The 25749-nt window shown below is 40.0% G+C and overlaps 1 protein-coding gene across 7 annotated transcripts in view; it reads right to left on the reverse strand.

The window, feature by feature from the left end:
• The window catches only part of rnf41 (ring finger protein 41), a 50543-nt gene that overhangs the window by 5806 nt on the left and 18988 nt on the right, over positions 1–25749 (reverse strand). For 2 of the 7 annotated variants that reach the window (XM_072249830.1, XM_072249826.1), the window contains exons 2-5: positions 16822–16955; positions 8183–8454; positions 5908–6043; positions 653–756 (exon numbers count right to left, since the gene is read on the reverse strand). In XM_072249830.1, the coding sequence (XP_072105931.1) occupies positions 653–756; positions 5908–6043; positions 8183–8454; positions 16822–16911 (602 nt within the window). In that variant the 5' untranslated portion in view covers positions 16912–16955. Of the gene's footprint in view, positions 1–652; positions 757–5907; positions 6044–8182; positions 8455–16821; positions 16956–17439; positions 17459–24920; positions 25018–25749 lie in introns of those variants that run through there. The other 5 variants (XM_072249829.1, XM_072249827.1, XM_072249828.1 and 2 more) reach the window with 5 other exon arrangements.

Consider the following 25749-nt stretch of genomic DNA (forward strand, 5'->3'; position numbering starts at 1 on the left):
GCGCCAGTCAGAACCTTGGGATGGCCCAAAATAGCTTACAACCAATGAAACAGTTTTGAAGTGCACTCACTACAGAGGAGCCAATTTGCGCGCAAAAAGATCTCACAAATGCAAAGCAATGACAAGCAGAATCTGTTTTGGTAATGTTCATCATTGGCAAGTGGAGCAAGGCAAGGTCCCCTTTTTCCAAAATAGTATCAAGGGATCTCTTGCATCCACCTGACAGACTCTGTCTCATCGGAACCATCACAACTTCAATTGTGCAGCACTGGAGCTTTGGCTTAGAGAGCACCCATCTTTGCGGTGGGACTTAACCCTGAGTTAGAGATAAGGAAGAACCACCCAAGCTATTAAGCCACCTGGTGATTGCTTTATATATTATTGTAGTTGTACTGCAACAATTCATTATCGTACCAACATCACTATTCTGAAAGGAATCCCTGCTTCACTACCTTACACTCAGACAAAGTTTAAATTAAAAAATAACTACCTACAGTATTCACAGAACAAAATACTTCTGAAATTGACTTGAAGGCTCATCTTTCTCATACATCTCAGAGTGGCTGAGCGCCCAGCAGAGAACTGGAAATAGTTGATTATAAAATGGTCCAAGGCACAAGGAAAATTGACAAGAAACTGAACTGAAACGTACTCTAGGATCTCATTGTACTCAATGGTTTCCTCCAAGTTCTGTAGGTTTGGGTTTGCACTGCGGATAGCCCTCATGTACGCTTTCAAAAGTTGAATGTCTCGTTTCTGTAAAGCAAGGAAACACATACACACAGAGTTCGTAAATGAGAGTCAATAGCCTATTTTCAGATGCTGACGAAGTTGCTAGGAATCTCCAGCTTTTTAAAAAATATATTTTAAATTTTCTTTAATGACGCACTTTTCAGCAAAGAGGATTGAACGAAATATATCTCCCACCGCCCCCCCCCATGGATATTGACAAACGTGTGAACAGATTATTAATGGAATTCGACTTGTCTCTGTTGATGTCTATCGGGGACTCAGGACTTAAGACTTTTTTTTACCGTGCCCATGGTCTGTTCTTTATCAAATTATGGTATTGTTTTGACCTGCTGTGACTATATGTTATAATTATGTGGTTCGGTCAGTATTAGTCTTTAGTTTGTCCTGTTTTTCTGTGATATCACTCTAGAGGAACATTGCATCATTTCTTAATGCATATATGCATTTCTAAATGACAATAAATGAAGACCGAGTGTTCTCATAATCTAATCTAATTTATATTTCATACAGGCCTCCTGCTCTTATTGCATTTATCTTGCTGTTTCTCACATATTTATCTGGTTTCCCCTTGCATGCAAATGATTTTTCAACCACACTACTAGTAACTTCTACATTTTCAATACCTTCCAGATCAAGTGTACAGCACTCAAATGATTGCTCATTCTTTATTTTCAGTCTGCTTCAATGCAAACTGCTACACATACCTCTAGCCTTAGTGGAGATCATTAAACAATTCCATCTATCACAGGGGTCCCCGACCTTTCTTGCACCGTGGACCGGTTTAATATTGACAATATTCTTGCGGACCGGCCGACCCGGGGGGTGGGGGGGGGTCGTTCAAGTAGGGTTAAACTCATCTCAGCATGTCTTTTACAGTTAGGGTTGCCAACTTTCTCACTCCCAAATAAGGGACAAAAGTAGCAACCAAATACAGGACACTTATGTTTACCCCAAGACAGACTACCATGAAGCCTTGCACGGGCACCTGTGTGCGCACGCGTGATATTTTTCCACAAATCGGTTTTGGCTTAATCTTCCCGACTACACTGTACATACATTATTTCTACTTTATATAGGCTGTGTATTTATATCATTCCTGCTTTTACTATATGTTAGTGTTATTTTAGGTTTTGTATTATTTAGTATGATTTGGTAGGTTATTTTTTGGGTCTGGGAATGCTCAAAAGTTTTTCCCATATAAATTAATGGTAATAGCTTCTTCACTTTAACGCCATTTCGGCACAAAAGGTTTCATAGGAACGCTCTACCTTAGCGGGGGAAATACGGGACAAGGGCAGTCCCATATGGGACAAACCAATTTAGCCCAATATACGGGATGTCCCAGCAAATACGGGACAGTTGGCTACCCTATGTTCAAGTTCAACAGTGCGTGATAGGGAATGAGGAAAGGTGCAGCTGACTCATATCGTTTCCTCACGGCCTGGTAGCACGTGCTTTGCAGCCTTTTGATTGGGGACCACTGATCTATCAAGACTGCACTAATGCAAGCAACCAAGATTTGGGTAAAACCATTTGCATCCAATTGTTCCTCACTGAACTTCTCTCGAGAAATTAACCTGCCTTTATTGACAATTTCCAACAAAAATAACACACACAAAATGCTGGAGGAATTCAGCACGCCAGGCAGCATCTATGGGGGGGAAAAAATAAGTACAGTCGAGGTTTCGGGTGTGTTACTCAGATTTCCAGCATCTGGAGATTTTCTCATTTCCAACAAAAATAATTTTATTTGGGAGGATGGGCAAAGAAGAGTCAGATGGAATACAGTGTAGGGAAGTGTGGGATTATGCACTATAGTAAGAATAAAGGTGTTGACTATTTTCTAAGTAAGGAGAAAGTTCAGAAATCAATCATGGTTCAGATTTCCCTTAAGGTTAATTTGCACATTTTTAAAATTCCTCTCCATGCCTTGTGGCCTATCAGGCGGCAATCTTGCTGTTTCTTTAATATTTTGTCTCTTTTTTTTTTAAAACAAGGCCAAGTTTCCAGCATAGATGGAAAGCGTGCAAGGAGCCAGCTGGATTCAAACCTGGGACCACTCGCCTTGAAGTCAGGTGCGGATGCAACTACACCACCAGCTGGCTTAACTTGCAGGTTAAGTCAGTAGTAAAGATGACAAATACAATATCAGCATTCATTTTGAGAGGACTAAAACACAAAAAGGATATACTGTAACTTTGCTGAGTTGGTCAGACTGCATTTTGTAAGCAATTTTGGACCCTGCAGCTACAGAAAGATGAGCTGGTCCTGGAGAGGTTCCAGAAGAGGTCCATAAGGATGATCTCAGGATTTGTGTTCTCACGAGCTTTAGTAGTAGTACAAGAAGATTTGAGGGCAGCAAATTTAATTCCTTTGTTCAAGAAAGGCAATAGGAATAATCCTGGAAATTATAGACCAGTGAGCCTTATGTCAGTGCTGAGCTAACTAGTGGAAAGGCTTCTTACAGGGAATTTAGCAGCATTTGGATAAGCATTGTCTGATATAGAAATAGTCAGCATGGCTTTGTGAGGGGCAGATCGTGCCTCACAAGCCCGATTTTTTCCCCCCAAGAATGTATAAAACACATTGATAAAGGTAGAGCAGTGGAGATAGTGTACATGGATTTCAGTAAGGTGTTCAACAAGGCTCATGGTAGACTCATTTAGAAAGTCAGGAGACATAGGACACATGAAAACTTGGCTGTGTGGATTCAGGAAGACAGCAGAGGATGGTTGTAGATGGGAGTGTATTCTGCCTGGAGCTTGGTGACCAGTGGTTTTCTGCAGGAATCTGTTCTGGGACCCCTGCTCTTTGTAATTTGTATAAATAACTTTGATGAGGAAGTGGAAGTGTGGGTAGGTAAGTTTGCAGATGGCACTAAGGTTGATGGTGTCGTGGATAGTGTAGAAGGTTGTCATAGGTTATAACGGGACATTGACAGGGTGCAGAGCTGGGCTGAGAACTGGTAGATGGAGTTTAATCCAGAAAAGTGTGAAGTAATATACTTTGGAAACAAACCTGATGGCAGAGTACAGGGTTAATACAGGATTCTTAGTAGTGTGGATAAAGAAGGTGGGGGGAGGGTGGGAAGGAGAAGGCTGGTAGGTTCCAGGTGAAAAACCAGTAAGGGGAAAGATAAAGGGGTGGGGGAGGGGAAGCAGGGAGGTGATAGGCTGGAAAGGTGAAGAAGGAAAAGGGGAAAACACAATGGGTAGTAGAAGGAGCTGGAACCATGAGGGAGGTGATAGGCAGCTGAGGGGAAGCTGCCTATTCCTTCTTCACCTTAGGGAGCATGTCTTATGAAAATAGGTTGAGGTTGAGGGGGTTAAGAGTTACAGGGAGAAGATGGGAGAATTGGGTTGGAAAAATCATGACTGGATGGCACAGCAAACTTGTTGGGCTGAAAGGCCTAATTCTCCTGCACCTAAACCAGAGGTTCCCAACCAGGGGTCCACAGACCCTTTGCTTAACAGTATTGATCCATGGCATAGAAAAGGTTGGGAACCTCTGGTCTAAATAGACACTGGTTTCCAAAGAATTGTTTTTGTTTGTTGCTATCCCCACTCACGTGTCCCATCCTACTTCCAACTCATTGGCTAACAGTGCTGTCAGAATATGCAAGTCATAATCACACACTCCAAACATATCCCCAGTCCTTTAAAAGATGGCAACTTGTTGCAAAATCAATTTGCACTAACATCAAGTCTTTCTCCCAATTTCCATGCACTGGTTTTGTCAAAGTTGGATGATAGCAGTCAAGAATGGTACCCTTACCTAGTCCAAGAGTCCCATTATTAAATACAGGCCCCTTAGCAGCAGCCTGGCTGGAGTCTGAACACCAGTCCTTCCAGGGCTGAATATTGGAGTACCATACAAAACAATATGATTCTATCTTGCAAGTTCATCAGGTGGAGTTAGAAAAAGAAGTTGCTCTTTTTATTAAAAGACTTCAATAGCCAAGTTCAGAATCAGTCATTGTCAGTTATAACAGGTGCTTTTGTGCAAAGTGAACTTTGCCTATTGTAAGTGATGGCTGGCATAATACAAGAATGGCTACAAGAATGTTGGATTCACTGAAAATCTGGAGCAAAATCATTACAAGAGAACATGAGAAAAAAACCTAGTTATTCCAATCAATATAGATTGAATGATTCTTTCTAATTGCCATGGAGAGTCATTGGAATTTGATTTGAGCTCCTTAAGATTTGGTGTACTATAATGCGCGTGATTTACGACTCCCTCACTAATGAGAAGCCACATAAACTCCCCTCACAAGAGATTACCATGCTGCAAAGCATCTGTTGCATATAATGCTCCACTATGTGTGTCACAGGTCAATTATAACTCCTTCAGTAAGGAGAGCAAACCGCACTGGCTAGAACATTATTCATTTGAACAGGTTTATTGTTGAATTCCTAATGAAGCCTCCTCTGAGGGAACTCCATCTAATTTGCTCAAGTTAGATCGTGCTCTGCCTGGGTTTCTCCTACAGCATTGATGCAAAGTGCATTGGTCTCTTGCAGCAGCCAATGTTGCAAAGTAAATGCGACCTTAAACTGGAGTCCACTCAAATCCAGAGTTCATCCATCTGCTGTTGAGATGTAAATGGGGATCATTACAAATATCACAACTGCAGGTCAACATGTGGGTGAGTTCATCTGCTGATGTACCTTAATCTCACCATTAGATAAATCACCAAACAGCTTAATTGTCAAATGAAGAACCACTAGGGTTATATATTTTGGGTTGATGGGACAATTGCATTTAGAAAAATAAAAGCATGCATACATGTATGTCACTTCCACAGGTGTACAAGCACAGCTGCTCCTACCCGAAATAAAGGCTTAGGAGACAGTGAAATTGGAAGTATTTGCTATTTATTTTTGTGATTTGGCTGATACAAGCAACTGCCCATTTAAATGAGACTTTTAAATGGTAGTGACTGTATCTCAGAGGAGGGATGTAAAGCTATTTATATAGATAAACATCCTGGGAGCAAAAGAATAAAAGAGGAAGGGAAAAGGAGAAAGCAATTTGCACAGTAATTGAGGTCAGTCGCTGAGGTGCAGTACAAAAGGTCTGCAATTTAGAAAATACAAGCCCTCAGGATAGCTTAGCACTTTATGTGTCAGTCACAAGACAGCAAGCACCCACCTGCTCTGCCAGCTGATGTTTATGCTCTGCTGAAGTCTTCTCCAGCTCTGAAATTTTCCCTTGTTGCTGAAATACCATGGTGCGAAGATGCTTGATACAGTTGTGGTTTGGTAGCTCATCTTTGGGCATTTCTAATCTGAAAGGAGAGGAAAACAAAACTTGTCAAAAGAGCAAAACAGGCTCACTTAAGACTGAACTGCAAGGTTCCAAACCTTCAATTATAAAACATTTCCAATCCGGCTAGATTTTTAAAAAAAATTAACGAACAACACATGACAATGACCAGTTTGCTCTTGCACTCGTAACGGAATAATTATTGGGCTCGAAACTATGGGATCTTCTATGTTTGAAAAACCAGGCAGCACTTCTGATAGCCCAGCTCTGCATCGCATAATTGGCCAAAGTCCTGAACAAACTCATGATCATCTAGCTCAGAGGCCACCACTAGTTGAAAGTTAACAGTAAGAGCATTATATTTTGCTACCAAAAAACAATACTGATCAGAATATACACACAGAAACTTAACTGATTATTTGGGATATGTCAATCAAGAGAAGATTACATTATTTGTTTCCATTGATTTGTCCAGGGTTTTGTTCTGTCATTTTTTTTGCCCTCCAAATTACCCATCTACAACAATCAGAGTAAGACAGTACAGACACAGGTCCTTTGGTTCATCTAGCCCATGCCAGCCTGGTTTCAACCTAATCCCATCTACCAGTACCTGGACCATAACCCTCCACACCACTGAGTTACAGCGGTGGGGTAGGAGCTCCAAAGAAACGCACAGCCCATATGTAAATTGGATTAAGTTTTACAAAATGAGGACTTTTCATTTTCATTAGTCATTGCACCGAATTTTTATAGTTTCATGGGAAGTGGGGTCCAAGTAATTCCTGTAATCGACCTTTCCTGTATTTGTTAACCAATGTTTGAATGATCTGGATTGTTCATTTTGTGGGTTTTGCTGACTCCAGATTACTTGGATGGGAAAGAGTTTAACTAGGTGGTATAGTGCAGATTCCTAATCCCTGAGCAATGGCATTAACTTTCACCTTCTGTCGAGATGTTATTAAAATGCATAGTACCCGCAGCCTTGACATTTGAAGGTGGAGATTAGCCGCAGGTCTATCGACCGTCTGTGGCACTTTATTGGAGAAATGAAGCCTCAGAGGGAGCTTGAATAGGTTGTTTTATGGATAGCTTGTTGACTGAATACTTCACTGCAAAAATTAAAAATCTTCAACAAGGCTTTTAAATGGGAATTAGGTTAAATCATTAAACTCATGTCTCCCCTCCATCCCCCACCTTCATGAATATCACAAGCTCAATTCAGAATCACAGCACTAATACAAGCCCCAAGCACTCCCGAGCCCCAGTTTCAACTACAAGTGCAGTTTGGCTTTTCAATGAATTTCAAAGTGTACTTAATTAAATATTTACATCCCATCTTATTATTGTAGATGCAAATATGGCTTAGTGACTTTAATGTGTTTTGGAAATTAAAACACCGTGACAGCTTGGAGTCAGCAAAGCAGATCTGGCTCATCTTTCTTCTGGAGATACTTTTAAGAGCTTCACTCCAAATTTTAACTGGCCCTTAAGCTGGTGCACTTGCTTCAAAACGCTCAAGTATTATCAAGGCACAATAGATTTTCTGCCCTGCTAATGAATGTAAGGCATGGAAGATCAGTGCCAGCTGACATGGTTGTCCAGTCCTGTTGGTGACCACCTCATTGCCCCGGGCATTTCAACAAATACTACATTTAGTCACCTGCCTTTGTAGAAGAGACTAAATTAAAATTGAAAAGGGAATTCATCCGAACAAAAGGTGGCATTTCCTTAGCAATCTCATGTTGGCCCAAAAGCACTTGACAGCCAATGAAGTATTTTTATAGTGTAAACAGAGCTCTAATGTAGGGAAACTGGCCTTGCGCTGTTCAGGGGAGTTTGTTTACAATGTGATAACCAAAATCTTTTAATTTAAAAAAAACATAAATTAAGGGGTGAATATTGGCCTGGAGGCTGGGCACATCTCCCCTGCTCCTTTTCAAAATGGACATGGCATCCATCCAAGAACATGAAGGATGGCTATTTAACATCCCCAAAAGAGCTGCCATCCTTCACATGCCAGCCAACATACCCAGTCTTTTACTCTACTCTTCACCAAAGGTGATAGCACCTCATCACAAACCAGAGATGAAAGCCAGCAACTTCTCTCTATATAGCTTAGAATCCACCAAGTACTTGAATTTTACTCAGAACTGCAACTCACCCACATCCCTGCTCACACGTCACAGGTCGCTTCGGATTGTGCTCACAATCATTAAGGTGAGAAGTCAGCTGGTCGAGCCGCACCACGGCTGTGCAGCCGAAGCTAGCGTTGTCACAAGTGATCTGCAATTTGGACAGCATGTTCCGCATGATGCGGGGAACAGGTCGGAGGTGGGCTAGAGTAACAACACTGCGATCCACTGGACAGGTTTGCTGTTGGGAGAACCACTGAGTGATACAGGCATTGCAAAATGCATGCTCACAGTGTGGAGCCTGGGAGGGAAGTAGAGAGACAGCAAGTGAATAACAGGAATCAGCATACATCACTTGGAAATCTAATTTGTGTTGACCTAATTTGAAAGCTCTTAGGCTCTATTCAAAACAGACCTGCTACCGTAAATACGTGGCTGTAAGTCTATAGGATGCAAATAAAAGTATAGGTTACCTACACCAAATGCCTGGAAGATATCCAACTCTTGCCCCACACAAATTTCCTCATGGGTATGGAAATAATATTTTTTTTTTTAATTTTATTTTTATTTGGATAAGGAATTCACAAATATCATGTACTTTTTTCACACATATAACCTTTTCCATTTTTTATATGTATAAAACTACAATTATTTATACATCCTTAAGTACACATTGAGATGATATAACAGGAAAATAAACATTTAAGTAGATAATTATGTACTGTGGTAAATCTAACCTATTAGAGGCTAAGTAATGGAATTAGTTGTTAAGAAAAATGGTAATAATAGTTTCCATATAACCCTTCTGGACCATTTCCACTGGTCCAAAATATTGTATATAAGCCTATGTATCAACCATTGTAGGTATTTATATCCTAATTTGTTCATGCTTGCTCCTGCCCGCAGACATAATTATCCAATCCCTATGTACTTATTTACTTAATTTTTTCATTTTTTTTTTATCCCTTTCCCAAATCTTTCCCTTTACTTGTGTTAATTCTCTATTTTCCAAAAGAAAACAAAAAAAAACAAACATTTAGACTAGGGGTGCTTACGTTAGCAATATTACTGTGTTGATGAGAAGAGCAGTATAAATCATTAGGAGAGTCATCTAAAGTCTGCTCGCATTGGGGTTATATATTCAATCCATTTATTCCAGATTTGATAAAATTTTTCTTTTTGAGTTCTCAGGGAGTAAGTCAACTTTTCCATTTTAAATATTTCCAAGATAATTTCGTACCAATCTTCTAATGTAGGTGGTATTGGATTTAGCCACTTTCTAGTGATTGATTTCTTACTTGCCGCTAAGAGGGCCTGCAGCAACTTTATATCTTCCTTCTGTTCAAGAAACAATACATGCCCCAAATACAGCGTCTCAAAGTTCAGAGGTATCTGGGACCTAAGTACCTTAACTAATGTTCTATGAATACCTTCCCAATATAGACTTAATTTAGGGCAATCCCAGAAAATATGAAAATGATTTACCTCCTTGGAGCCGCACCTTCTCCAACACATCACGTTTGTATCTTTATATTTTTCCTGATATAGGGTCTTGAAGTACCTTATAATGTTTTTCCAACAATGTTCTCTCCAAGTCAAAGAATTAGGCGAGGACTATTGAAAGCTGCAGATTTTTCCCAAGCCTCCTCTGAAAGTGCCAACCCCGCTTCTTTCTCCCACTTCTCTTTAATATACAGTGTATTTACAGTTTTAGCATGGGAGAGTGCATTATATAATCGAGAAACTGATTTACTAGGTATTGAACTGCAAGCCGAATTCAGAATCTTGAAAAATTCTAATTCTACTGTTGATAGGTCTGTATATCTACAACTCTGGTTAACATAGTTTCGTACTTGAAGGTACCTCAAAAAGTCATTATGTTCTAGGCCATGTTTGTCCTGCAGGATTTGGAAACTTTGTAATACTCTTTTATCTATAAATGAGAGGTAGGTTGTAAGACCTTTCTTTATCCATAGCTCAAATCTTTTATCTCCTCTGTTGGGAAGGAATTCGGTATCATATGCACACCATCTAAAGAGTTTTAACATGTTATTAATTCCACATGAATTAACCACCTTCTGCCATACTTTTAATGTAAGATTTATCCAAGCGTTTTTAAATTTTTCCAACTGGGCCATCAATTCTTTGTCAGCTATTGAGGCCTGAAGAGGAAAACTGTCAACTAATCCAAATTCTATTTCCTTCCATCTAGCCTTATATTCCCTATTACACCAATATAACAGAGGGGTTATCTGTGAGGCATAAAAATAATTTCTCAGGCAAGGAAGAACCATACCTCCTCCTTCCTTCCCTAACTGTAAGGTGTTATATCGAATTCTAGGTTTCTTTCCTTGCCAAATGAAGCAGGAAATCCATTTGTCCCATTCCCTGAATTGATTATCATCCACCTCCACAGGTAAAGTACGGAAAAGATACAATAACAGAGGAAGAATATTCATTTTTATAGTATTTATCCTTGAATTTAAACTTAAAAAGGGGATAAGATTCCATCTATGCATATCTGCTTTTATCTCTGAGATTAATGGCCCATAATTTACCTGTGACAGTGTTGAAAGATCCTTCGGCAGGGTTATTCCTAAATATTTTAATGATTTAGCTTCCCACTTAAGATCATATGTATCCTGCAATTTTTTGGATGGTGTATAATTTAGGGACATAACCTGCATTTTCTTTACATTTATTTTATAACCTGATATTTTCCCAAAGTCATCCAACAGTGTAAACAATCCTATAAATGATTTTTCTGGTTCACTCAGATAGACCAAAACGTCATCTGCGAATAACGCCACTTTCTGTTCAATCCCTGCCACCTTGATACCTTTTACGATTTCGCTCTGTCTTACTAGTTGGGCAAGCGGTTCAATATATAGCGCAAAAAGGAGAGGAGAAATTGGGCATCCCTGTCTAGTGCCTCTCTCTAAGATGAAGGAGTCAGAGAGGTCCCCATTTATCTTAATTCCGGCTGTAGGGCTGTCATATAGAGTCTGAATTACCTTAATAAACTTTTCTTGAAAGCCGAATCTTCCTAACACTCTGTATAGGAATGCCCAACTAACCGAATCAAAAGCTTTCTCAGCGTCCAATCCTGCTACCATTGTCTCTGTCTCGTTCTTATTAACCTGTTCTAATATGTGCAGAGTTCTCCTTATGTTGTCCTGTGTTTGTCTTTGTTGAATAAATCCAGTCTGGTCTAAGTGGATTAGGCCAGGTAAAAGCTTTTCCAATCTGCGTGCTAATATAGGTGTAAATAGTTTGTAATCTAAATTAAGAACACTAATTGGCTGATAATTGCCACATTCTAGTTTATCTTTACCCCTCTTTAGGAATAACTGAAATAATCGCTTCTCTCCAGGAAGGTGGAGTTTCTCCTCTCTGCAAGATCCAATTAAAGGTGTTAAGTAGTAATGGGGCTAACTGTGTCTTCGGGGACTTGTACCACTCTGAGGTAAACCCATCAGAACCCAGGGACTTTCCAGCCTTTAACCTAGAGATGGCCACGTTCAGTTCTTTGACAGTTACTGGTTCTAATAAACTTTCATTTTGTAAATCTGTAAGTTTAGGTAGATCTAAAAAATTCAATACACTGTCTATATAGGGCTCATTGGGGGCCCGGGGTTGGGAGTACAGCTCTCGATAATATGTTTCAAAACTCTCTTGAATTTTCCCTATTGTACTCTCCACAAGCTTTGTCTTTGGATTCTTTATTTTATGAATTGCATTGTCTGCTTGTTGTTTTCGTAATTTATATGCTAATAATCTAGCTGATTTACCTCCTACTTCATAATTCTTTTGTCTCAGGTAAAGAAAATTTCTTTGAGTTTCCAACGTATAAATATCGTCAATTTCACTTTGCAATTTCCTGTTTTCGATTTGAATTACTTTTGTTGCTATCTACAACTTGAAGTTGTTTTAAATTTTCCTTGAAGGTCTGCTAATTTTTGTGCATTGATTTTTTTCATGTGAGTGGTAATGGAAATAATTTTCCCTCTCAGTACAGCTTTCAATGTATCCCATAAGATCACTGGTGATGTTTCTCCCGTGTCATTAAGGTCTAGATATTCTTTGATTTCTCCCCTTAATCTCTCCATTACTTTCAGGTTATTGAGTATATGTGAGTTTAGCCTCCATAGTGTTTTCCTCATTTTCCTTTCCAGGATTAGAAACATAGAGACTGGGCTATGATCCGACAGATCAATTGTTGCAATATTACAGTTTTTTATCCTGAGTCTATCTGTATTAAAGATAAAGAAATAGTCTATCCTTGAATAGGCTGAATGAGGGAAAGAGTAATATGTATAATCTTTACTAGTAGGGTGTAATTCCCTCCAGACATCTATAATTCCCAACTCCTCCATCAATGAATTCACTTTCCAAGTCAGAAGTTTATTCTGAGTAACTATTCTTGAAGAATCTAATATAGGATTTAATCTAATATTAAAATCCCCTCCACAAATTACTACCCCTTGAGAACTGACCATTAGGTCAAAAATGTGTCTATAAAATGACCATTCACAACCTGGAGGAGCATAACATTCAGCAATGTTATTTCTGTACCTTCTATTCTTCCTGTGATTTTTACGAACCGTCCTTCTTTGTTTCTAGTCTCTGAAATATGTTCATAATTAACAGCACTTGATATTAAAGTACCCCTCTACCCCTCTTTTGTGACTCAATTTAGCTACCCCTCTTTTGTGACTCAATTTATATGATGAATAAAATACATGCTTAAAGCCCATTCTTTTTAATTTTCCATGTTCAGATTGGCTCATATGTGTTTCCTGGAGGAAAGCTATTTGTGCCCTCTCTTTTTTCAATTTAGACATTATCTTATTTCTTTTAATTGGATTCAAAGCCCCATTAACATTATAGGAAATTATTTTTACCAATTCAGTTTGCATTTTTCTCTAGTAGAAAAAAAACACTCTCCTTTTCTAACCAAACAGTAAGCAATCCCTTCTCAACAGTAAACCAAGACATATAACCACACCCTAGACATTTTTGAACGTGCAACATTTGAAAATTTTTCCCGACTTCCCACAGTGAGGCCTGAGCACCGACCCGCCTCAGTTCAGAGGGATAACCTCTATCTTCACCGTGTTAGAGGGCCCTCAGCAGTTTGAATAATCATAGAGAATTTTCTCCTATTTATGTCTCGACCATATTGCTATCATTCAAGTTATTCCGTCTAGTTTATTTTCAGTTACCAGTTTTCATTTTACCTTTAAGTCCGATTTACTCTTTTCAGTCATTTCTCTTAATTAATCTGTGTTCTCTGTACATTCGCGTCTGAATATTTGCAGCTTTTCCTTGTAGTTTGACACTCTGGTTCGAGTGGAGCGTCCTTGCCACACTAACTGCCACGACTTCTGCCGAATCCTCTCCAGTAGCGACTCCGGTTGGGTGATAACTTTAATAGGTAGTCCCTGGTCCGCCAGGTCCAATGTTGCCTCCTCCACCGTAGCGTAAGTTTTTGTCCCTTCATCGTAAAAGACTCTCAGCCGAGCTGGATACAGGGTCTGGAATCTGATGTTGTTTTCCTTCAGGACTCTCCGTGTTTCCGTATATTCCTTCCATCTGGCAAGAATCCCCAGTGCGTAGTCATGGTCTAAACTGATTTTACAGTTGTTTCACATAAAACCTTTCTTTTGCCATGCCCTTTTAAGCACCTCTTCCTTCATTCTGTAACTGAGAAATCTGACCAGAATCGATCTGGGCTGAGCGCCTGCTGGAGGCTGTGGTGCCAACGCGCGGTGAGCTCTTTCTATCTCCACGAAGGGAATCATCAATCCAGGTTTACCTTCAGTTCCTTCGGGAACTCCGTAAATCCTCACATTTTCCCTTCTTGAGCGGCCTTCTTGATCTATTAGTTTCCACTGGAGCTGGTCTTGCAGCTTCAGCATTTCTGCTATCACCTCCTCTGCGTTTTGTAGCTTCTCTTCAATTCCAACAATCCTCGCTTCGGCTTCATCTATCCACGAGATAGTTTTTACTATTTCTCCTTTAATATCTTCCAGCTGTTTGCTGTTATCTTGTCGGAACTCGCGAATCTCTCTCAGAATCAAGGACAGAGTCACCAATTCCCCCTCATTATCTCCGTCCTGGCTTGCTGTGGGGGAGCTAGGCCCGTCGCCTTGCTGCGTCTCTTTGTGTTTATCAGCCTTCGGAGCGGACTTTTTAATCTTGTTCTTAGACATCAACCTTGCCCCTTTTATTAATATAGTTATGCAATATTAAGTATTTGTCTAAATTCGATTATGGGGCAGTTTACCTTCTTTTTTGTCAAGAGACCTTTTCCTTACATCGCCATTCCCTTGATGACCCGGAAGTCCCGAAGCCGGGTTTGGAAATAATATTAAAGAAGTTTTCACCTCTCCCTAATCAAATTCAAGGTTAAAAAGGGGAGAGAGTCTGCAGCATTGTCAAGCAGCCAACTTTAAATGATGCAGTCAGCCTGAAAATACCAGATTTCCTCAGAGGCTCTTGCAATCTTTTGAAAGACAATATCAAATGCATTGTTTATTTATTTGGATTAAATCAATATAGACTAGAAGATAGTGTACTAATTTGCTCATTAAAATTACATTTATACAGGACAATGCAGTATGGCTCGGAAAAATGGAATGCAAAAGACTAAACAGAGAAATTCAAGTCCCACTAGCTTCCTCATCTTCATGATGCAGATTTCAGAAAAGCTCATCCAGCTTTGAGCAAGATGAAATCTAAGGATTATCATTCCTCAGCTAGTTTATAAAGTGTTTACCCTGGCTTTCAAAGTGTTGCTCTGTAAAGTGAAGAGCTTGAGAGCAAGAATGATATCAATTGAGTTAGGGTGGGAGGTGTTGGAGGAGAGAAAAACAAAGGAAGGGAGAAAGAAAAGGACATCAAGTTTCTTACCTGGGAACATTATAAAACTTCCTCTCTGCAAAGAATAGCTAGCTGTTCTCACATTTCAGTCAGTACATCACAATCCAGCTAATGCTTTTACATTAACTGCATTCTCTTAAAGCTGTACTTGTAACTAGATTTATTTATTTTCATGGCAAATCACTATGATCACGTAATACCTTAAGTAAATTCATTCCAACCTGCTCGTAGTTCCTGGAATCCAAATAATGATTATTACTGCGTTATTGTATTTATTCCTGCTGTTGATAAAAAGCCACTTCATGGCATGGCATGTACTGGAGTAGTGACATCACTACTATTCCACAAGTGTACTTTCAAAAACACGCTGTCAATAAGCTCGGAATAATTAGGAGCTCCTGTGTAATATTAACTATTGCAGTACCAGTTCATGATCTGGGAAGAGATTTAGCACACCAAATTCCTCCCCATTGACAGTGCTTATTTTAATGCCTTCCCACCAACTTGGCAAAATCCTTCAAACTGCTTCTATCAGCTACACTCCATCAGTGCTCTTATGGACCAACTATTAAGGATATATTTATACTTAATGAGTGAAAATAGGGATAGGAAAATGGCAAAAAAAAAGTTCCCAGGACTTAAGTTAAGTTGAATATTGAACTCTTAAAAATTGGTTCACTTTTTGACCAATTGTGCCGACAATTCAAAAGACCAAACCATTTTGGGGTCCGCTATTACACTAGCAGTATATATAAACAGCCAATATTGGTATGGTTTGACAAGGAGAATTTATTAGCACTTTTTTTTGACAACTAGAAAGCAGTAACACAGGACACTGAATGCACTGCTGACGGATGTAAAGGGCAGAAGATATAATTCTGACCTACCATCCCCTTTCTAGTGGCAAACTATAGCATCTCTAATGTTGCCAAGGGTTTAAACCAGAGAGATTGTTAGTTTACACGACTCATCCATCCACTAAATCGCCCGTTTAAGATGCCCCATTACTTCAAGGTGCCACAGTTGCCACTATATTCAACATAATGCAACATATGATTACATTGCTGCATACTACACAATATCATAATATAACAGCTGCTATGGAGAAACCATAGAGCAGGGGTTTCCAACCTGCGGTCCATGGACCTCTCAGTTAATGGTAGGGGTCCATGGCATAAAAAAGGTTGGGAACCCCTGCCATACAGAATGATCTAGTTTTAACAATTAAAAAGTTAACTTGCCTATTCTTTTCTAAAGCTTGAAAAAAATCTTTATTTTTGGCAGCTTTCCCTATCCCAGACTTGAATATTGCAGAGCCCTTGATTTCTATTTAAAACTTCCTCTGCTCAGCCAAGAGATCCTACGCAGCAATGCAACACAGAAAGCATGCCTTAACTCCTGACCATGCAGATTTCTGACGCAACACAGCTGCAGTCATTCAGAATCTGCATCAATAGTTTGATAGGCAGCACTTCCCTACTCACAGCTAAAACTCCCACAAACACCACCCCCCGCCCAAAAACAGACATCAAGTCAGAAACAAATACAAGCAACCCAATGTGCTCTATTGGGATTTTCCATGCTTCGAAATGTAATATTTAAGATTCACAGTGGAACATTATTTTCAACCACAAGCATGATCAGGCTATTGCAATGCATTCCATGACTGCATAGTTTGCTAATCCCAGATCTCTGGGTATCCAGACCATCTGAGGGGCCTCTTCATAACCAACTCCAACACCACAGACATCCCCCCTCCCCCCAAAGAGCCATGTTTACTTACCTGGACAGGTTCTTCCAAAACACCACTGCAGATTGGACAAATCAAATCTTCATCCACTTCGCCCTGAAACCGATTAACATCATACCCCATGGCTCATACTGCAACAAGCTCAAGAGTTTCTGGTGAAAGAAAAACTACAAGGCATTGTTTATTTGTCATTAGTGTTTTTCTTTTAAATGATCACAGTAAAACCTAACTTTAAAAAAAACTGCAACGAAAGGTATATGAAACACTTGCCATTTCCAAAGACTCTTGGAAAATTTGTATAAGGCTCCTTTTAAAACCGAAACTCAGTTACGTTAAAAGCTTGGTCTTGATGCTAATATGCCTAAGTAGAACAGGGTCAAAAGAGAAAGGCAGCAAGACGCTGCTTTTATGCAGCAAGCCTCACAACAGTAGATATGATGTCATTAAAGATAATGGATATATCCTAAGCTGGAAGCACGCCAGAGAGTGAAGATGAATTAAAGTGAAGTAAATATTCCTTCCTAGTCATATTGCTACAAGAGCTACATTTTTCCAATTCTTTCCCCAAACAAAAAGTTTTCCTTCTGACTTATCTTTGTACAGTAAAGGAAGTTAGCAACAAAAGGGTAAAATTCCACTGGCATTACTCACCATGGGTTACAAAGAAAAACAATGAGAAAATATCCTCTCTGGCTGCATTGGGGGAAAAAATCATTAGAAAGGCATTAATGGAACATGCCAGACCACTAGCTTACACACTTTCTTTGAAATTGTGTCAACGAGTCTTAAACAACTCCAACCATAAAATCTGACACATTCAAACTATAATTACAGTAAATCCAAGTTTCCCCTCCTTCAGAAGGCAAAGCTTTACAAGATGGCATGGACCAGATTAAGCTCAGTGATTTATAACAAAGGCCTTTCAACCTCTGTACTAGATATAGTAGTGAGAGCTTTGTATTTTTTGAGGGGTCATTTTTTGATGATACAAGGCAACCTGGCCAGAATTACCAATACTCAAAAAGCATAGAGAGAAATCAAGGGTGCCAGCAAACATTTCTGCATTTGAAGCAATAGGCAAACATTCAGTTTAACAAAAATATAGAATATTTTGTGGAATGCAAAGTTGTTAGCTGCAATGTTTATCAACCAGCACACAAGATGAAACTATTTTTGGGATACCAATTCCTATAATGGGGGACTTGAACAATGAACAGAGAGCACCATTTAGCTCAACACTACAGAGGGATCACTGCAGCAAGGATCTTTTCACTTCCACTTCAGGTTATTTGCCATTTTAGACTTGTATTCAGCCTTCATTTAAATAATTCACCCTCAATACCAGCAAATGCTCCAAATGAGAATCATAAAACATTGTAGACAAGAAACTGCTGATGCTAGAATCTAGAACACCACGCAAAATGCTTGGGAAACTCAGTAGCTTAGGCATAGAGGGAAGTGGACAGTCAATGTTTCAAGTCAAGACCTTTCAACAGCATCAGATAACAGTGTGTTTTTCACATCTTTTTCAGGATCTCTAATGCATTTTACTGACAATGAAGTCCTTTGCATGAAATGCAGTCACTATTGCATGAAATGTAGCAGCCATTTTCCACACAGCAAGATCTTGCATGCCACAATGTGGATGTGACCAGATAACCCACTTCAGTAATGATGTCTATGACAAGAAAACTGCACTGGCTCTTCTTCAAAATAGCAGTGAGGAAGGGGGGCCTTGAACATCCACACAAAAAACATCTCCAACAGTCCAGTGTGTCCTCAGTTCTACACTGGAGCATCAGTCAGCCTGGAGCTTTTGCGCTCAGTCACTGGAATGAGACAAGCATCAACTGCACCAAGACTAGTTCAAAAGATTTCAGCACACCTCTACAATTGACTATTTGGGCAAATCACAAAATCTTGCAGCAAAGTTGGCTATCATTCTATGCACTGCTTTAGAAAATACTTCCAATTAGTAATCCCTCCTATCACACAGACATGTATTTACTCTCAATCATTCTCCACAAAGCTCCTTTTGAACCTGCTTCCACTGCCCTTTCAGAAAGTATTCACTATATAAGAATACTTCTCCCTGGTTAATTTGCCAAATATTTCAAATCTGCATCCTATAGGTCACCAAACAGTTTGTATAGTTTATTCAAACCCCTTGCAACATTGAGCCACTCGAAATAAATTTAAAACTTTTAAGTCTCCCTTTAACAGTGACGGCTGCAAGAAAATTCCCCTCCATTTCATTTTTCTCCCACCCAGTGTGTAAGCTAACTGGCACTAAGAGAACAAACACCAACAGCATCACAAAATCACATCAAGTTCACCGATGACACGGCCATGGTGGGTCTCATCAGCAAGAACAATGAGTCAGCATACAGAGAGAAGGTGCAGCGGTTAACAGACTGGTGCAGAGCCAACAACCTGTCTCTGAATGTGAACAAAACAAAAGATATGGTTGTTGACTTCAGGAGAGCATGGAGTGACCACTCTCGCTGTACACTGATGACTCCTCCATTGAAATCATTAAGAGCACCAAATGTCTTGGTGTTCATCTGGCGGAGAATCTCACCTGGTCCCTCAACACCAGCTCCATAGCCAAGAAAGCCCAGCAGTGTCTACTTTCTGAGAAGGTTCAGAAAAGTCCATCTCCCACCCCCCATCCTCACCACATTCTACAGAAGTTGTATGGAGAGCATCCTGAGCAGCTGCATCACTGCCTGGTTCGGAAATTGCACCATCTTGGATTGCAAGACCCTGCAGTGGATAGTGCGGACAGCTGAGAAGATCATCAGGGTCTCTTTTCCCCCCCATTACAGATATTTACACCACACGCTGAACCCGTAAAGCCAACAGCACCGTGAAGGACCCCACGCACCCCTCATACAAACTCTTCTCCCTCCTGCCATCTGGCAAAAGGCATCAAAGCATTTGGGCTCTCACGACCAGACTGTGCAACAGTTTTTCTCCCCCCAAGCCATCAGACTCCTTAATACTCAGAGTCTAGACTGACATCTACATCATTTATTATTATATTGTAATTTGTCCTCTACTGTGCCTATTGTCTTATTATTTATTGTACTGCCTGCATTGTTTTGTGCACTTTCTGTAGTCCTGTGTAGGTCTGTAGTCTAGTGCAGTTTTTATGTTGTTTTACGTAGTCTAGTGTAGCCTTGTGCTGTCTCACTTAGTCTAGTGTGGTTTTGTGTTGTTTCATGCAGCACCATGGTCCTGGAGGAACGTTGTTTCATTTTTCCTGTGTACTGTACCAGCAGCTTATGGTCAAAATGACAATAAAAAGCGACTTGACAAGTACTTTGACTTTATCCACAGTTATTCCTCTGACATAAAAATCATGATTTTCTATTGTGCTTTGTGACACTAAAAGCAGTTTATCATAATGATTGACTTTAAGACAAGATAGATAGCAGCTAGCAAAAATGTGAATATTTTGCCTAGTATCGAAGCAACACATTAAAAAATTACATCTTTAGTCTTTATTCCAGAAAGCAGAACATTAAATACAAAGATCTAAATAGCAGACATGATTAACACAAGTGAAAAATAAGAAACTACAGAAAGCATGCAGCGTTCTCAGAAGATTGAGGGAAGAATCTGGAATTGGACAAAGTACATCCTACCCCACTCAATCCCTACCTTTTCTAAGAGCTGTGGACATAATAATTGGACTGAGGCAGTAAATAAAAAAGTACCAAAGGCAGCAACATTGTCAAAGAATCAAAATTTTAGTAATGTGTATAAGTCATTACAATTCTACACTTTCTTTTTTCTCCTCAGTTCATAAAGATATTGTGCAATATTTCCTGAGCTTGTTTCAAAAATTAAGATGGAAAGCTCCATAAAAAGCCTTAGTGAATCATCATCCTTGTCTTGCTACACTCTGCTCCAAATACGGGGTCAGGCCATTGATGGATTGAACATGCAAGCTATGGTCTTACCAGCCCACCTCTATGCAAACCTACTCAGAACAAGAGTGAGAGACAGAGCGCTCCTTGGCTCAGGAAAGAGTATGTTTTACATTAGTCCAAACAGCAACAGCAATATGTGTCAAGGCTAATCTAATCTCCTTCCTCCTACTTGTGGTTCCTGCAATATGGCAACTTTTTCAATCAAATAAAAACCTCCCTCTTACCCCTAGCTCACTAGCCTTCCAACAATGAAAATGCTATCCTGCTTGTTTGATTTTATAATTTAAAACAAATCTTCCCATGAAATGAAATCAAAATGCTGGAAACACTCAGCTGGATAGTTTTTGACCTGATACATTAACACTTTCTTCCACAGATGCAGCCTGACCCGCTCAGTGTATTCAGCGTTTTCTGTTTTATTTCTGATTTTTTCTAGTTTTTGTGTCATTCCTTTCATATAAAATTGGAACTTTTAGTTTCCTAAGAAGAGCCAACCAAAAGTGATGGCCTCAAACCAACACTGTAAACCTATATGTTCAAATCCCGATGCATTTCCACAGCTGAAAGCTTACTTTAATTTGAGGGAAACGGTTACTTTTAAATATGTTAATAAAAGCTATAACATTACTTTATCTCATTATTCCTGTGAGCCACATCTCCTTGAGGCACTTCACATTGGAACACTATCCCTTCAAGTGCTCTATCCACATCTGCAAGATACACAATGGACAATGTCCCAAAACTAAATAAGGTCAGCAACATTCATTTCCAGTTTTACTGAAAACGTATCATTCCCCTCTCAAACAAAAGAATCCAGTGCACTATCCTTTACCTTTTCTGACAGTACTTAACATTTCCAAGAATCCCAAAGGTGCCACCTGCTACCATGCTCTACACCTTTGTCAACCACACCCAAACTTTGAGACTCAGAGGATTGGAGGTTTCAACTATAAACTTTATCTTGTCATTGACCAGACAATCAGATGGATTCGTAACAGAAGTATGGTAAAATACGTGCTGTAATTTCTCTCTGGGAATCCATTTTCTACAAGATTCACAGAATTAGGGTGACAAAGCAGTACTTTTGCACAGTACTGTAGTTTTATATATTGTACTGTATTGCTGTCACAAAACAAAAACAAATTTCAAAACATTTGAGCGATGATAAATCTGATTCCGATATGGGTCTTTGTTGTGGACTGCGAGTGGGAAGGGGGCAGGGAGAGGGGAATCAAGGTTGGGAAAAGGGGAAGGGAAGAGGAGAGGCACTAGAAAGACATTCTGTAATGATCAATAAACCAATTGTTTGAATCAAACGACCTTGCCTGGTGTCTCAGGGCTGGGGTTGCCTGCAACTGCGTCACCACCTCGTGCCCCCACCCCCGTACTCCTCCTTTGCCACCTCTCCCATGGCACTCCACCCTCGCCATTCGCATCACACTTTGCTCTAAGATATTTGCACAGTACTGTAGTTCTTGATCACTAGTCTTGAATGCCACAGATATAGCCCTCAGCAGATTATGAATCTCCTGATTCATCCATGGCTTTTGGTGTGGGTACATCCAGTATGTTCTCAAAGGCACACACTCATCCACACAGGTTTTGCTGAAGCCAGTGACAACTGTAGCATATTTATTCAAATTCAAAGATGAATCCCTGGATATTATCCAGTTCACTGATTCAAAACAGTTCTGTAAGTGCTCCTCCGACTCCCTTGACCATACCTACTTGGTTGTCACCACTGGTGCTGCAGTCTTTAGTCTCTGCCTACATAGTAGGAGCACAAGTACAGCCAGATGATCTTCGCAAAGTGTGGTTGTGGGATGGTATGGCAAGTGTTCTTGATGGTAGTGTAACAGTGTGTCAAGTGAGTTGGCTCCTCCGGTTTCATAGGCAATATGTTGGTGGTAGTTGTTCAGAGACTTCTTCAAGCTAGCCTGGTTAAAATCCCCCGCATTGATAGGGAAGGCTTCAAGGTGCGCTGTTTTGCACCTGTTGATTACAAGCCTAGCTCCTCCAATGTCTGCCTGACATTGGCCTGAGATGCAATGTACACCTCTACCAGGATGATGGCAGAAAGCTCCCTCAGCAGATAAAATGGATGACATTTGACTGCCAGTTCCAGGTTGGGTGAACAGGACTGAGACTAAACTGCTATGTCTGTGCACCACAATGAGTTAATCAAAGCATACTCTACTTTTCAAAGACTGAGATGATTTGTCTTTGCAGAGAATGGCAAAGCCATTGGGCTTCAGCACTGCATCCAAAATGGCAAGGGTAAACCATGTTTCCGTGTAACGAAGGACACATTTCCCGACATCTCTCTGGTACAGCAATCTTGCTACTGAGGTTTTCAATTTTCCAGAGACTGTACATTCCCCAGAAGGACAGTTGAGAGTGGGGGGGGGGGGGGGGGCGCGGCGGTCCTAAAGCCTCTGCAATTCAATCTTACTTGCAGCCCAGATGCAGTACTTTCCTCACTTCCTTTTTCTTAAAGGGAGAACTGCACTTGTGACCTGAGTCTGCAGTCGGGGATCAGTTGAATTTTAAGTATTGGTATATTTTTTAAAAAAACGTCTTAAAACAATGCTGTTTACTGAAGTACCCATGGCTGTGACTGGATTTCAGCTATAGTAATCTTGAATGGGAATATCTGATGATCCCCAGACATGCATGCAATGAGCCGCCCCTTATTGGCACCATCATTACCACTTCATTGTATTATTCACCACTGACTCAAGTTTATTTACCTTTTGAAATAGCCGGCCCTGCCCAAGCAAACACCAGTTCCCACCTGATGAGGAATTATTGCAGCATTTCGAAATAATCACATTCATAACATTTAATACCCTTATCCTCAATAATTAGAATTCACTATCCTGGCTGCTTGCCCTCATCCCACTAACCAAGGCCCTGCACTCTAAGTACATCTTACTCACAAGAACAACCTTCTGCTTCTGTAACCACATTCTCACTAAACTGTTCCCTCTCGCAAGCACCAACTTCTCCCATTCTTTACAAAGCATGTCAATGCACCTTGTACAGAAGCCATTTGTCTATCCACACTCCAACTCCTCTCCAAAATCTGTGGGAAATCATATTTCCCTCATCTCAATGCCTTCACTTCTAGTTTTGAAACTGCTTCAGACCAAATCAGCTACAAATGACACCCTGTGGAGTGATTACAAAAATCTCTTCACCCTTTATAACTAGCCTTTGTTCAATGTGTTGGTCATGCTGCAATTCTTCACCAGTCTCAGGTTATTTATGCTACCCACCTCTCATATCTATTTTGCCTAACAGAACTAATCAAATAAAAGCACATCAGAACCTATCTGAACCTGATTACACTGTGCTCTAATCTCATCAGCACCTCTCAATTTCTTCACTATACTGGCAACAGTTCAAACACCTGGAAGATCAAAGTCATCATTTTCAATCCTCTGCATTATTTCCACACCCCCTCAACTCTCCTCAGCCATCATCTCAGGGTGAAATTATAGAAATTTGGTCATGTGTGTTCAGGTCAGTTGTTCTCTCACCAGCTCCCCACCCCCCAGCCAAAATAAAATATCCAATCTAAGTGGATCTCACTTGAACCTACATCCCATCAGCTATAACATGAAGCTCTCATCCAGGTACTATTTTAAAAAAATACTATGTGGTTTTCTACCTACAATTTCCCACCAGCACTGGATGAAAAATGGTTTATCTCAAATCTACACTCCTTGGTTATTGATCAAACAAGTCTTTCCCATTTACCTTTTCTATAATTTTATACTCCTTGATTTAATTTCCCTTCAGCCTCCATCCTCTACCTTAAGTAAGCAACTCCATTCAAAATCTTACTTAGTGTGAGCTAAAGCATGGGTTCTTAGAGATCTGAAGGAGGTTACAAAGGGTAGAACAAGGTTAGCTAGCCGAAGTGCATTGGATAATTAAGATCTAAATATAGTTGGAATTTCAGCAGCAGACAAGCTGAAGGAGTCCTGGAGTCAGATGATGCTACAGAAGTAAAAAGCAGGCAATCTGGTGACAGTGCAGGTGTGTGGTCTGAAGCTGATCACAGGTCAGATCAGAGAGCTGCAGCCCAGCTTGGTTTAGTCACCGGTCAATTACATCCATCAAGCTGGTGCTTTCCATCAACAAGCAAAATTTTGTGCAGTATTCCCAGTTTCACAAAAAAACATTTACCATTCAATATCAGCTCTGAATTAATCTTGTTGCCCAAATCCTGATGGGTCTGCCACATATGTCCTTGTTTACTTCCTTTTTCCTTCCTTCATTTCTACTGATTTAAATTCAGAAAAAAAATCAGAAAGCAGATTGAAACCAACATCAATCCAAGAGCGAGATGAAAGCTTAATGCAAATCAGGTAACTCGAAAACATCTTAAGAGCAATTCAGAGGAGGGGACAAGACGGTGCACTGGCAAAAGCAGGGTCTTTTTGAAAAAAAAACAAGGGTCTTGAACAGGCAGAGTGCCAGAGAGATTTAGAGAAGGAACAGTATGCAAGATCCAAGCAGTTGATGGCACAGTTGTTAATGCAAGAGATACACACATAACTTGAGTCACGGGTGGGGGAGGGGGGGGAAAAGAGTGTAGAACTGGAAAAAAGGGCTGGCGCTGTGGATTTAAACGTTTCCATTCCCGGAAGGGTACTTTTGTTTGGCTCAGCTGGTCTGTTCTGGTGTTTATACTCCACTATAAGCCCCCCTCAATAACAAATACATATATCTACAAATCAAACCACAGAATTAATATTCTGCCAAACAGGTGGTAAAAAAAAATTCAGCCAAATTACTTCAACCAAAAGAAAAATGGTTTTGTGCTAAACAAATTTTACTACAAACTCCAATGATAAAACCAGAATGCAAAGGACAGCAGCTTGTGAATGCCAATACAATGCTTATTTTTCTCAATGGAAACAGTAATTTGCCTAGAGCTAGTTTTTTTTTGAAAAACTATGCATTAAAGAATCTCTAAACAGAGTAAATGAAATATTTAAATTCTAACCTCCTG

The sequence above is a fragment of the Mobula birostris genome, chromosome X (assembly GCF_030028105.1).
Source record: "Mobula birostris isolate sMobBir1 chromosome X, sMobBir1.hap1, whole genome shotgun sequence".
In the NCBI taxonomy this organism is placed as follows: Eukaryota; Metazoa; Chordata; class Chondrichthyes; order Myliobatiformes; family Myliobatidae; genus Mobula; species Mobula birostris.